General features: G+C 43.3%; 1 protein-coding gene across 3 annotated transcripts in view; it reads left to right on the top strand.

Annotated features, from left to right (window-relative positions):
• Positions 1-14,988, top strand: part of LOC101445555 (phospholipid-transporting ATPase IB) — a 675,309-nt gene that overhangs the window by 395,949 nt on the left and 264,372 nt on the right. For all 3 annotated transcript variants that reach the window (XM_058277045.2, XM_071208176.1, XM_058277047.2), the window contains exon 26: positions 14,427-14,610. In XM_058277045.2, the coding sequence (XP_058133028.1) occupies positions 14,427-14,610 (184 nt within the window). The remainder of the gene's footprint in view (positions 1-14,426; positions 14,611-14,988) is intronic.

The following is a 14,988-nucleotide window of genomic DNA, read 5'->3' as shown; positions in this document are numbered from 1 at the left end:
TGTATTGGATTCAGAGGTTTCACATTTACATGATTAAATAATGATTAAGGCTTTGATTTGGCCACATCAGTAGGACATGAGTCCCTACCCACCAAGAGGGTGGGGACTCACAGAAAAAAATGACATGGAAGGGAAGAGAGTTGGGAGTTTTGGATGCTGGAACCCTGGGAAGTAAATACACAAAGAAGCAGATACGTGAGGAAAGAGAGAAGGCTTGAATAGACATGGCAGAGGCCCCAGGAAAAGACATGAGCCATTCACTTGATAGTTTACAGCTGGCCTCATGGCATGAGCAGAGGAGCTGAGCCTGGAGAGAAAAGAGCCCCAGGAGAGAGACTTCTCCCAGCCTAAGGCTGAAGATGGGACCATGGAGGCTTAAGAGGAAAGAGGAAGCCTCAACCCTTGCAACCATCTTGCTCCAACACACGGCAACAGACTTCAGTGAGGAAAGTAACTTACACTTTATGGCCTGATAACTGTAGATTTCTGGTACTTTGCATCAGCATGCCTTTGACTGACAAATACAATCACTTTCCAAATTATTTTCCTCTGAAGTTTTATCTATGCAGATACATGATCTATATGTGTACGGATCTCTTTCATTTATGTCTAAAATTGGATGCCACTGTATGTGTGATTTTGTAACTTGCTTTCTTCATTCAAAACAAGTGAATCTATTTCCATGTTCCATGTCAATACATTTTATATCTACAACATTCTCAACAAGTGATACTTAGGAACCAAGCTGCAGTGCCTATGCTTCTGCCTCTCACCTTCTGAGCACTTAACCGTTCATTTTCTTAGCATCAATTCCTCTAATTGAGATGCCGTTCAGAAATTATGTGCATGTATAATTTTTACTCGGATTGCCTCTGTGCAGCATTGAGTCAAAATGTATGTCCATCCTAGTATGAAGCACCAACACTATGCATTTTTCATTTACTTAGTCTTTGCCCAACTTTGTTCAACCTGGGTCCTCCACCTGAGATGCCCTTTTGTTGGTTTTGGCCCACCATCTCCATCCATTTTTTGAGAAATAGCTCAAAAAAAAAAAAAAAACCTATGTTCTTTCTCAAACTCCCTTCCTTCTCCTTACTCATGATCCTCCAAAGCAATGGATCTTTGCTCTGAACTTCCATGATGATTTTTCTTTTCTTTGGACCTGGTTGGAGCCATTCATAAATGCATTTTATCGGCTCTACTAGAGTGAGGGACCCTGCAGGACAGGGACCACATTTGCTTCCCTGGACCCTTTACTCTCCACCAAAGTTGGGCATAAAGATCATTAGCTGAAAGAAGGAATGAATGAGGCATGGTGGAGAATGGCCTCAGGGCACCACTGTCCACTGACAGGTCTTCTGCAGAGTGCAGGACACTTTATGAGCCAGAAGGGCAGATAGATCTGTGGAATCACGTCAGACCAGACCTGCACAATGCAAATCAGGATCCCACATACCCCAGGGAGCAGCAATCACAGGGTGGGGTCACCCAGCTGCTCCTCTGGCTGGACCCACACACATTTTCCAAGTCACTTCTAGCTTATCAGCCATCAGGTCAGTGTTTATTACTATGAATGTCGGCCAGCTGCTCTTTTGTCTACTTATTTGCTCCCTTGCCCTTTATTGAATCCAGTACTCTGCTTGCCTTTGTACAGAATGGAGCAATGGGCAGCTACAGATTTGAAAATCTTCTAGAGTGTTACAAATACTATTTGAGTGCAAACTGTGCCAGGTTAAGGTAGACACTGGGATTGTGTTGTGAAGAATGTGAACATGGTTCTGGCCCTCCTGGAATCGTTCCCACCAAGGGACAATTATCCTCAGTTTAGCGCGATAACTTCTTGATTCTATTCTATCACTGCCCAGTTATCTCGTAGAGGTATTTTGTAAATAGAAATGGCAGCCACTTCCAGAGTGAAATGACTGCTTTTCCCATGTGCTTGGAATGTGAGTGTGCATGCAAAAAATAAATGCCACTTGTTTCAAAATTCTGCCACCAGAATTAAGGAAAAGTCTGTTTCCTTACTTAGCATAGCATCAGGAAGAAATAGAAAAGGGCTGTTTCCTAATTACTCTTAAACTGTATTAAGCCAAATTATGGGTGTATTTTTCTCTCCATTCACTCAAATGCTATAAGAGAAATTGCACTCCTTGCATTTAGCATCACCATCTGCCAGACTTGTCTGCTCAGCCTTTAGGCACACTGCATATACAGCTTGGCTCAGCCAAGACTCACAGTCCCACCAGATCACCATACACTTTGGAAGACTTAAGGTATTTCTACCAATCTAACTTAATTACCGCATGCATTTATATGAGTTGACTAGTTTGCTGCAATCTGCGTGGCTGGATTGTTTAATGTACTTTTCTTTGTTCCACTAATAAACTTCATTTTATGCCATGTCAATAAAGAGTTAAAAAAATGTGTAAAGATAACTGACAAAGGATATTCTTTCCTTATTAAACTGACTGGTGGGAGTTGACTCCTGCTTTTCTGCTGCCCAGATTATCAGCAGGTGGAATGGAATGGGCTCATTACTCTGCTGATTCCCTCGAGTCATCGAACCATTTTCTTTCCAGCATCCAGGATCCTGAAGCAATGGCCTTCTGTGTGCTTCTTAGGAAAACCTTAACTTTTAAACAGAATGGAAAAAGAAAAACTGCAATTTTTTTAGCTTTTTCTGATATGAGTTAATGTGCTCCAGCTCATTTCTTGGAAGCCAGTCAAAACTATCTTTTCATTAAGGCTGAAAATTGTTTCCTTTTGACTAAAAAGTAATGCCTTCAAGTTTAGAGGATCTTTAGTTAGAGGTTTGAAGCTCTAATAAGGCCCCATATATATAAGAGGATTCTGGAGAGTTGTCTAATGTCAAAAAAGAGGCAGAGAGGTTTAGTTTTTGAAGCTGTTTAGCTCAAATATATATTTTAAAATTCGATTTTTAATTCAATGTTTAGTAATAGTAAATGACCATTACAAATATGAAGTGCTTTTTAGAGTCTAGTTTTTACTATAACAACAGACAGATTGGATGTGAGGGAATAATGATAGATTTGATTAGGAGTTTAGCTAACTGAAAATGGTTTTCTGCTTGAGTGGGTAGTTCTGTTTTTCACCTGTTCATTGTTTGGTGTTACTTTACATAGGTAGGCTTTTTTTGAAATTTGTTTTACATTGATTTCTGTTTTCTTTATAAAGAGAAAAACTAATTAGAGACTGCCTCTTGTTTTAATTGCATCCAGACTGGGCTATTTGCTGCTTTGGGTTTTTGGAGATGAGAATAAGGGGAAAGCTATTTCAGTATATGAATGAAAAAGAATTATTTTGGTGTTTGATATTGCTTCAGGAAGAGATAATAACTGTAATCCTTGCACATTTTCATGTGTTTGTAATTTATTCTAGTGAACAGCTGACATTATTTTAAGGTATGAGGACAGATAGACCTAATTGCACAGCTCTTATCATTCAAGACAAACTATGACATTATTACAGTTCAAACTCCAGGGGCAGTCAGTCCCCATTTTATATCCAAGGGACCAAAGTACTGAAAGAGTAAGTGTGCAGACAGTGCCAGAATTCTTTCTTTATTTCTAACTTATGCTATGCTCTAAATATGCATGGGTATCATTTGCCTCATACTGTGTATCAGAACTGTTCCCAATATTACTGCTATCTGATCCATGTTGGCAAAGCACTTTGTTGGATGTATGGGACATTAGAAAAATACAAGCATAATCTGTTCCCTGTAAGAATTCGAAATTTCATTTGTGAATGCATATCTTTAGATTCAGGGTGCCCTAATATTAGTGTGAAAATATTAAACAATTTAATGGGTTGGTATATAAAATTATACATGCTAACAACCTGAAACAAGATTTTAAGGAAAGGAAGAGAAATTCTTCTCTGTCAGGCTCTAATTCCTTCTCCTCCCTGAACACCTTGAGAGATCCTGAAGCTGGGAGCTTATAGGGAAAGGATGTTTCTTGTTTCCAGCCAGGAAGCACTGGGAGCCTGGAGGGTATTGTGACAGTTTGAGGCTTCCTGTGGATCCCAGTAAAGATCACTTTCTTAAAGCTCATCCACCCATTCATTGGATTGGATTCAGTTTGGGGGCCTCTGATTAGATTATTCCAGTGAGGCGTGACCCAGGGTGTGTCTTGGTCCTCTTGCTGGAAACAAGAAACACACAGAGAAAAAGTGGCAGAGAAACCCGAAGAGGCTGAGAGAGTGGTCCTGGAGGCTGGAGGCTGGAACCAGCAGGGCACAGAGGCACAGAAAGAGACCCCCGGGAGGCTGAAAGCGAGAAGGGCTGGAGGAAGGGAGCGAGACCACAGAGAACACTGCCGTGTGCCTGATCCCCCGCAACTGAGCCCAGAGAAGATCCCAGCAGAAAGAAAGTCACAGCTGATGCAGCCAGAAGCTGAAGCAATGAGACTTCCCTGGAAGTTAAACAGATGTCTCCATGGGCCTTGCCATGTGAGAGAGGAGTCCAGGATCACCAGCAGCCAATCTTGATGATGATGCCTTTATTTGGACATTTTCACAGCCTCACAACTGTTATCTTTTAACCTAATAAATCCCATTATAAAAGACAACCTGTTTCTGATATATTGCTCCCAGCAGCTTTTAGCAAACTAAAACAAGTATACTCAATGAAAATGGGGTGAGAGATGCTTTGGAATAAGGAGCATGAGAGGCACTTTGTGGTAGGTTGAATTATGTACCGCCCAAAATACATTATTAATCTGCATTCCTGTGGCTGTGAATCCATTGTAAATAGGACCTTTTGAGGATGCCATTTTTTTGTTATTACTAATAATAACACCTGAACAAGGGAGGGTCTTAACTGGATTACTGGAGTACTTTAGAAGCAGAAAACATTCAGGCATAGAGAGAGAGAGCCACAGGGAGGAGCCGGAAGTCATTGGAACTGGAAGAGAAAGGAGAAGAAATTTCAAATCAATGTGGAGGGAAAGCCAAGGAACACATGGATTGCCATCCAACCAGAAAACCAGGGAGCCTGGTTGAAAACAAGCCTTCAGCCTCCGAAACTGAGAGACAGTGAATCTCCATGGTTTAAACCACCTCATTCTGCAGTATCTCTCACAGCAGCCTGCAAACCAAGACATCTAAATCAGGGTGTCAGGAGGAAATGAAAAATGTTTTTTCTACCTTTCAAAATTCTTGTACATTGTTAGCATTTATTGTCTTCGTGGCTGTGCTGTGAAGTAAATGGCAGGGGTACAGATCACAGGCAGGAAATGGAGAGTCAGACTGATTAAGTAACTCGGTTGGGTCCTCCCAGTGTTGGGAAGTAAACCCCAGGAGCTCCTACACTGTGCTGTTCCTCCCACCCCCAGTGTCTGGGATGGAACCATCCAGCAGTATTGGCAGCACTATCTAAAGCATCCACATATGGATACTTCTATAGTAGCCAAAGAGTGTGGTGGAGTGGTTGGGCATGTGCATACCCTGGGCCAGCCAAGATGTGTTGAGGTCCTGTCTTTGCCACTTGCTAGGTTTAGGACCTTGGGCACACTGTTGACTTTTTCCAGCTTGACTTTACTCCATATGGAGTAAAGACGGTAGGCTGCTCTTGCAGGGCTCTAGTGAGGATTAAATCAGACGGTGCCTGTCAAGTATTTAGCCTACATACTGACCAACAGTAAGTGCTAAATCAGTGCTTGCTACTACTGCTACTACTATTTTTTTCGTCTTTTTTTTAAAAAAGATACATAGATCACAAAAAAATGTTACATTAAAAAATATAAGAGGTTCCCTTATACCCCACACCCCACACCCCACCCCACTCCTCCCACATCAACAACCTCTTTCATCATTGTGGCACATTCATTGCATTTGGTGAATACATTTTGGAGCACTGCTGCACAGCATGGATTATAGTCTACACTGTAGTTCACACTCTCCCCCAGTCCATCCAGTGGGTTATGGCAGGATATATAATGTCCAGCACCTGACCCTGCAATATCATTTAGGACAACTCCAAGTCCAGAAAATGCCCCCACATCACATCTCTTCTTCCCTCTCCCTGCCCTCCCAGCAGCTACCACTGTTACTATTATTACATTCTTATATTTTTGCTTTCAACTTTCAAGCACAGGTTTTAGAGCTTAAGGATCATTAGAACTCCTCATTGTCTCTTCACAGAGGAGAAGAAGACCAGGGAGGTGATCCATCTGGATACATAGAAGCAAGGATCCCACTTACCCTCTGTTTCCTGCTCACTCCCAGCATTCCTCACTGCTCCCCTTGTTTATTTTTTTACACATTGTCATCACCTGAACTTCTGTTCATTACCAATTGTGTTTGGTGTTGGGGGACTTAAAGATGAATAAAAGAAATGTTCATCACCAGGTAGCTTCTAGTGTCATTATGGAGACAGAAATATGCAGCCAATTATAATTCAGCTCAGACTTTGTCCCAGGAAGGGCTGTTATGATGGTTTTAATCCATTAGAAGAGCAAGTTACAAATTATGCCTTGCAGTATGTTCTGTTAATAGTTGACTTTTGTCATGTATTTTGACTGAACATACCTTCTGCATGTACACAGTGTTTGGGGGCAAATGTCCCATCTTTACATCGACCAACATGTTACTGATCTCCAGGCCCACACATGTCCCCACCACCCCCCACAACGCCCCCTTCTGCATGATGTCTGTCTGTCTCTTTCTGTCAGTCTCCAGGGCCTACAGAGTGTATTAGTCAGGGTTCTCAGGGAAACAGAAACAACAGGAGACACCTGTAAATAGCATGAGATTTTATAAAATTGTCTCACACGACTGTGGGGATACACAAATCCAAATTCTGCAGGGCTGGCTGCAAACCAGAGGTTCCGGTGAAGGTCCTTGATGAGTTCCCAGGAGGCGCAGGCTGCCTGAAATTGAGCTGGGAATTCTCTTCCTAAATGCTGAAGTCACTTCTTCTTTTAAGGCCTTCAGCTGACTGGATGAGTGGTCACTCATTAGTGACAGGCTCCTCAGTTGATTGTAGAGGTAATCAGCCATCTATGCAATCAACTCCCTGATGATTAAAGTCATGGAATGCCCTTGAGTTACAGTTAGCCCAGTGCTTGCTTGACCAAACCACTGGGCACCATTCCCTGGCTAGGTTGACACATTCTCCCAGCCATCATGCCCAGATACACAGAATCCCTGGGAGTCATGTTCCTGTTGAATTTGAGGAGTGCTAGAGTGCTGCTGCCTCTTTTCCTAAGAGTTTTACATGTATGGTAATAAAAAGAAAAACATTCTCATTTCCTCCTATCAGAGAGCAAGAATTCATGGCTGCTTAAATACAGGCCTTAGGTTTTTAGAAAATATCTTGTCTGCTTGGGAGATAGAGCTTGTGTAACCTATTTTCTTTCCCACCCAACAAATCTCACTCAAAAAATAGAGTGGGAGGGTAGGTCTGATGAAAATCCTTCTACCAAGCATCTCGGTCATCATTAGTTTTCAGTGGCGCGTGAGCTCATGATACCTGGTCCTGAAGGAGCTATAAGCTTCCTCCAAAACGTCAAAATGCTACCACTTCTCAGCCTTCCTCTCGGTCCTGTTTCCTAGTCCCGCCATCCCCACAGCAGAGGTCAGGCACGCTGCTGGGAAACTCGAGTGAAAGTTGCAGTGGAGTAAGATAAATGTACGGTAACTTCAAGACAGGCAGGCCCTCCTGAGAGGGTCTTGGGTGCCTTAATCTAGCATTTCAAGGATGCAGAGTATCAAATTAATGCTTTTTGTGTGAAAAACAGTAAAGTATTTAAAAGTGTTATTCTAATCCCTGTTTCAACCTGGGAACACAAGGATCTACTATCTTTTATTTCAGTTCCACCTTCCTAGACTGCTCCATTCTTTTCAGCCAAGTACAGGAAGAAACAGACCATAACCAGTTGATTTCAGGGAATATGAAACTGTACGTAATTTACAACATCTGAACCATCAAAGTTTTACGTAAAATGCCATTGTCTGGATGTGAATAAATTGTACATGATTTAGTGAAGATGTTAGATTTTCAGAAGCCTGATTCTTGTCTGTTACCTGGTCATGTGATAAAATTGCCAGAGAGCTAAGTACAGATACATACATTCTTGACCCCCTGATCACTTTCTCAGTTACAGAGTAAACTGATCTTGAGCAGACAGGGGTGTCCTCCCTTTTTCCGAGAGGCGCTTCGAGACCCTCGGCTGCAGAGGCACCTCTTGTGGCTGTTGAGCAGTATCAGGTTATAAGGGTTTTGTTGAGTTAATAAAGGATATCGAGTTGCCTTTGCATCTCACAACTGAACTGGGGTTGATCTGCAGCTTCTGGTTTGGAGAGAAGAGAATGCTCATAGGTTGTTGAAAGCAATCACCAGTCAGGTTTAATTAAGATCTAATTAAAATATATATATGTAAGTATATGTATGTCCTCATTCCTAAATCAGCTGTTAGAGTTTTTTACCTTCAAAATTCTTGTTTCTTTTTAAAGGAGATTTTTAGAGTCTAACAGTTAATTTAGCTGCCCTATGAGACTAACATCAGGCGACTACAATAGCTAGTCTCAGATTCTTCATAGGGGCCTATCCAAATGGAGGCACGCATGATACTTTGCTTAAGACACTAGTAAGATAGTTTTTCAAGGATTTATAGGAGTAGCAAGACTATTTTGTGCAGTATGTGTGTGTATGACACTGTGATATATTCAGAGACCCCCCCTTTAAGCTTTATATTATTATTAAATATTAAATGTTGAAAATGAGTTAAATGAATCTTTTGTACAAGGAAGTTATTAGTAAATGTTAATATATTGTTAGAATGGCAGCTATGTAGAAAGAGTATCTTTAAAAAGCTCTCTGGGTTTCTTTTTGTTTTGTAGAGTGTAAAAGAACACTCAACTCCTGTTTTTGAAAGTAAAGTTGATTTATACTTAAAGAGCCTGTTCTGGATTATGGAAACATTTAACCTTAGTGTTTTTGAAAAATGGATTTACACCTTGTTGAAAATGATCTTTGTACCTATAGAATGCCGTGGGATTTAGTAGATGTGTTCAATTCCAAAAGTCACTGTAGTATTGTAGCACCAAGATGAAAAGCAAGATGCTCAACTTGCCCATTCTCCCCTGCCCATGGGACCGTCCTTTGGCGGTGGTGGAGCCATAGTACGTGCCCCGACTGCAGTGTGGCAGGGTGGCAGCCGTGCTATAGTAAGTGCGGGGGTCGGCACCAGGATGTGTAGGCCTCAGCCACACCTAGCCAGGTACTACCACCAGCACTTCTGGGCTCTTCACTTAGCTGCTCCAGGTCCAGAGGCTGTGGCATGTTGACCTGTGCCCCACAGGGATGGCACGAGCAGATCAGGGTTCATAGTTATTTTGTACAAATTTTATCACCAATAGTATTGATGTTGTAGGCACATCATTTTACCCAATCAGCTGTTAAATGCTTATCCTATAGTGGGCACCAGGTGGACTATTTATTAACAGTACAAGGAATCAAAAGAAGTGTGCCTTAAGAAGTGTGATTTAAATTGTGAGAGAGCAGATGCATGGCAAGGTGCTTACAAATAAAGACTCTGGGTGATTTGCAGCACCCACCGTCCCTGAGACCATTCATAAAGACTTGGCCACCTCGTGTCCGCTAAGCTCTCAAAGCGTTTATGCAGGATACTCAGGACTGATGATTGGCTTTGACTAGTCAAAGCATTATGACCCAAAAACAAAGAGGCAGGAAAAAAAGACCAAGCTCCTGTGCTAGTCTTTCCCAGAGAGCCCTCTGTGGAGCCAAGGACGGTTGCCAGGCAGATGTCATTAAGAGCCATCACCAAAAGCTGAGAATGTTTTCAAGGATATTAGTAGAAAGCAGAATGAAGACCACCAGCACACTGGCTGGGAATTTTGCATATGGCATCAGTCCCTAGATCCTGGGGAAATTGTGGCATTTTTAACAGCTTTCATGGATGATAGATTTTGAAACATTTAAGATAACTGACTGCGGTAAGAAATTATATGTAATTTTTTTGTTGTTTTTTTTTTGGTGATAATCTGGGTTGGTTTGTTTCCATAAGACCTGTGTGATGTGGTTCTCTTGGCACCTCTTGGACCACAGCTCCTATTGCCTTCCCTTTTTTCTGTGTGTTTTTTAAATAAAAGAAAATCACTTTCATGGGATAAATGGAAAGGCTCACAAATGAAATCATCTGATATGTTGACAGTGCTTTGTTTTATAAGTTAATTATTATGTATTTTGGGCTTAGGATAGACATGTTATTTTTGGATCATAGAAAAATATTATAGAGTCATTGTGCCTTATCTTGGTTAGTATATTACCCTCCCCTAGCCGACCCCCATATGTGAAATGGTCAGATTGAAAGAGCATTTGAAATGAAATTCCCACCAAAACTTGTATTTACTGGATTTTAGTTTAAAGCAGGGAAGAGCCCATGTATGCAAAGCTTGCAAGAAGGGGATGAGATGCAGTGTTTCTGCTAATTAATTGTTAAGTATCTCCCCCATGAAAAAATATCTTGTTCTGTGAAAACCTAAGCCTAGCTACTTGAAACATTTGAACGAAGAGAACTTTTGATATCATCTAGGCCAGTGCCAACTAATTCAGCGAGGCCCACAGCGTCACTCGGGAACTTTTTAGAGATGCAGACCCGTGGGTCCCACCCTCACCCTCTGGAAGCAGCGTCAGTACTTTAACTCGCTCTCCTGGTGGCTCTGATACTCACTTGAAGTTTGAGAAGCACTGATGTAGGCCACTCATCTTTCTTTTTAGTCCTGATGACAAATGTGATGGGTCATTAGTGAGCATTGTGGCTCCAGTTAAAGTCATCTTGGGTGCCCCTGGGTGGGGGTCCTTGTGACTTCTCTGGCTCAACTGAGAACAGTTTGCAAAACCATGCTCTAGATCCAGCCCCTTTTCGAAAAATAAGGCCCCTGAGGTCCAGAGAAGGTACGTATGCTCAGGCTGTACGTAAGATCGGAAGTTAAAAACTCACCCTGAGAACAGTACTTTTGTAGATCAGATAAATTAGTGCATGGTCGTTCATTCTATCAAAGCATTTACTTAAGGTTTTCCTTAAGTGTTCGATCTGAAATAACATTGGAAAGCTAGTTTCTAAGTTTCAGGAACACATAGCCCATAAAATGAGGTACTCCAGGGCAATGAATTTTTTTTTAAAGCCTTTAAGGGAGAACTTATTACTCATTTTAGGATCTATTGTTTTAGCCAAAGAAGGCATGTGGGGAGGGCAGGCATGGGCAGACCCTCTCTCCAGCTGATTGAAGAGCTTTGACTTTATATTTTTATTCATCATGCACCAAAGTGGGCTATAGAAGTGCTGCAAACACCTCGCTTGGCTCGCTTGTGGTCTGGGTTCACATTTTATGGGTTGAGTGTATTATATGCTGGGAATACTTATTAAATGTGGCATGTGATTCCAGGTCACAAATTAAGATTAGGAAGAGCTGGTTTGCATTGCCTGGTAACTTGGCATACAAAAATACTACATATGCCTGAAATGTAATGGTGCCTGTTCAGTTCTGTAGAAATTAATTGTTTGACATCTGTTTTGAGCCCCCAGTGTGTGCTAGAATTATGTTTTCTCAAGGCATTACAGCTGAGGGTATAATAAATCCTTGATGAGAATTTCATGCTTCTAAGACACGGGAATATGACTTGGTTTATACCCCAGACAGGTTTTCCCTTTATTTTTGCTCTTTGGGAAAAGACAGCTGTTGAGATTCTGTACTTTAAGCCATCAGGATCAGTACTTGACTTACTTGAGATCCAAATTCCAGAGTGGCAAATGTAGTGAGTCTACTTAACTCCTTATCTCACATGGGTTGCCTTATAGATAAAACTCCCTAAGAGGAAAGCAACCTCCAAGAACACCCTGGCTGTGTCGCACCTTCTTCTTGCCACGCTCTCCCCATCCCCACAGCAAGACGTTCCTGTGGCCGAGCTTTCTGCCCCACGGGCCTCCTGACCACCTGGGGGCTTCCCGTTCTCAAGGCCACTCCAGTTTTGCTGATCAAGAGGCTGACCCATTTGGTGATTTGGATGGGCCGTGGACTCTCCGTTCTGTGGCGATGCACCCCACATGACTATCCCAGTGCTGTGTCCATCCATTTATTTCCTCTCGCAGCGTCTTCAGGGATGCTCAAGAAGCGTTGTCGCCTAAAGGATGGTGCCATTGGGTGGCGTCATCCATCCCAGGGTGCACAATGGTATATAAAAAGCGATTCACGTAATCACAGATAGAAGGCGTCCCTGCAGAGGTCCCCTGACTTTCTCAATTACAGTTCCCTTAGTTTCTCAGTCACTAGGCCAAAAGAAAAACTCAGCAGTTTCCAGCCATTTAGTAGTTAGGGCCAAACAGTTTGTGAAGTATTTATGGCCTGACAACTTAGTAGTCCTTTGAAACGATGACATACATCAACGAAAGTAAAACCACTTTTCCTTTGTCCTTCAAAAACCACGGCCACTTCCTAGGAGTGTGTGTGTGCCTTTTGAGCCTCGCACGACGCCTCAAACCTTAGAGTCACGGGCGGCCCATCCCTTCGTGTCCCTTGATTTTGCTATTTTTTTTGCAGCAACCATGAAAACTCGGCTTCGCAAAGATGTAATACCGTGACGAGGAACGTAGCACAGTCTAATGTTGAAACCGTGAGCTCTCTCGAGCTAGTAATTCAAAGCAGTCCCTGAGAGATGTGGCTATTTTTTCCCTCAAATATTTAAAATACCCCACTCCAGCACCCGCTGAGTGCCTACCCACAATCTGAGAACCGTGGTTCAGATGAATGTGATGCTCAGATGTGGTCTCTTTCTCCCCCCAACCACGTTGTCGTTACAGGTAACTGTGTGCCAGGTGGGGTCAGAGGTCACTCCCTTAGCATGGGATAGTTACCAGCTCATCAGATGGGGGCCTCTCATTTTCAGTCATGAAAAGGTGGGGACTCCTGGAATCACTTTCTCTACTTCAATAGTCAGTGCAGGGGGCAGGAAAAGGTCTGGCTGAGTTATTTAACGTTGACTGTGAAGGTATTTTCTCTATGCCCTATTAGATCTCTGCTTCCATCGAGTTCAGAAATGAAATGAGGAGTTACATTTGCGAAGCATATTGGAATTATGGCCTGTGTCTGCCAATATGAAATTTAACAGGGGCGAGGCATGTAAAGGCCAAACCGTGGCTCCAGGCAGCAGTTCTGCGATCTTGGAGAGAATAGACACAGCTTCGTATCATGTGTGTTAACGGTGCTCACATTTGGTTGACTGGGAGTTCAAGAAGTAAAACTTCCTGTAACTTTATTTTAGGCTACATTCAAGTAAGTCTAGTGTTCAGTACCAGGGCGATGGGGACTCTGTGCTCTTCTCTTGGCAGTCTAGAAAAATCATGCTTGGAGGCTATTTTTAAGTTCTGAAGCGGGCCAATGAAATCATCGTTAAAGGGCTTGAGAACATTTAGCCAGTGGAAAATTGAGCTCTAGGAGGAGGGATGTAATAGGTTTCTTTATATTTTGACCCTCCAGATATTTGAAAGGGGATATTCTTGGTCTAGTCTAGCTCAGAGGACAGAGTTAGTGCTTTTAGGTATACTAACAAGAACAAAATGAAGAACCATGATTTTTTTAGTGATTGGAAACGGCCGCAGGAGGCAGTGAATTCCCATATTGAAAACCCCTGTGAAAATGATAAAAGGACTATTGGATTGTACAAGACGGCTGCTAAAGCCCTTTCTACCCAACATTCTGTTTTTCTCACTTGCGCCTTTTTTCTTTGTAATTGAACAAAGGGTTTCAGATACCCGTGCTTTAAATTCAGCTTGCTGTCTTGCCAATCACATTTTCTTTCCAGAGTTGGGAAAATTAAATGTAAGGTGAGATTTGAGTTTGTCTGCTGGGAACAGCGTGGGTGTGGATTGGCAACACGGCCCCTCCCGGGAAAGCCTCTGAGAGGTCATTCTCCTTTGCCCGCACAGTCCACCCATCTGATTCTCAGTGCCTGGCAGATTTTACCGAAAACTCCCGTGCCAGCCCTAGGACGTGGACTAGACCGAGCAAACTGAAAACGGGATCTGTGCTAGTTTTCTGTTGATTGGGAAGCTATTTCCTCAGACCCCGGGAACTGAGCCTCTGCCATTCAGGAGGGCATATGTGCACCCGAGCAGTTTCCCCATGTAATTCCTGAGAAGGGTGACTACAAATGAGCTGTGTTTTAACTTAGCTTCAATGTGTGCATTTCATCTGTGAAGTTGGCAAATAGTTGAAAGCCACAAGCTCCTGTTTCTGAAAGCTTCTTTGCACAGGAGCATGAAACGTATGTATTGAATTTGGAACTTGCCCAGCGACCACCCTTTGAACGCAGCTCACTGTAGATTACAGCTGTCGCCCCTGGAAAGACGTGCGTGGTCATCCTTCTCTTCCTTCTCTTGCAGAGTGTCTCCTCTGCAGAAGTCCGAAATCGTGGACGTGGTGAAGAAGCGGGTGAAGGCCATCACCCTCGCCATCGGGGATGGTGCCAACGACGTGGGCATGATCCAGACGGCCCACGTGGGCGTGGGCATCAGTGGCAACGAGGGCATGCAGGCCACCAACAACTCAGACTACGCCATCGCACAGGTCAGAGGCGTGGGCGAGTGGGCGCCTGTCCTGTTGGCGTGGGTATTGCCTGGGCACGAGGCCTGATGCTTGACCTTCAGTTTGGCCCCAAGGATTCTGTCCCCTCTTTGGAGGCCGGCGTCTAGAGGAAACCGCCACTCTTGATCTCTCCAGGGTTTCGATGGTGTGCAATTGGAGGCCCTGCCCTGCTGGTGGCGTGACTTTGGGCCCGGCAATGGGGTTGGCCAAGTCGCCCTGTCCTCCCAGCGAGATGCCGCTCTCATCCTGCCCGGAATCGTTTCCTACCCTCGGCTCCGGAATCTGCTGTGTTTGCCCTTCCCATGCTGCCCCCGACCCAAGAGTGGCTGTCCTCTGAGAAGCCCCTCTTTGGAACGCCCA

The sequence above is a fragment of the Dasypus novemcinctus genome, chromosome 15 (assembly GCF_030445035.2).
Source record: "Dasypus novemcinctus isolate mDasNov1 chromosome 15, mDasNov1.1.hap2, whole genome shotgun sequence".
NCBI lineage: Eukaryota > Metazoa > Chordata > Mammalia > Cingulata > Dasypodidae > Dasypus > Dasypus novemcinctus.
The sequence above is the reverse complement of the archived record's forward strand: the minus strand, read 5'-3'. Positions and strand labels throughout refer to the sequence as shown.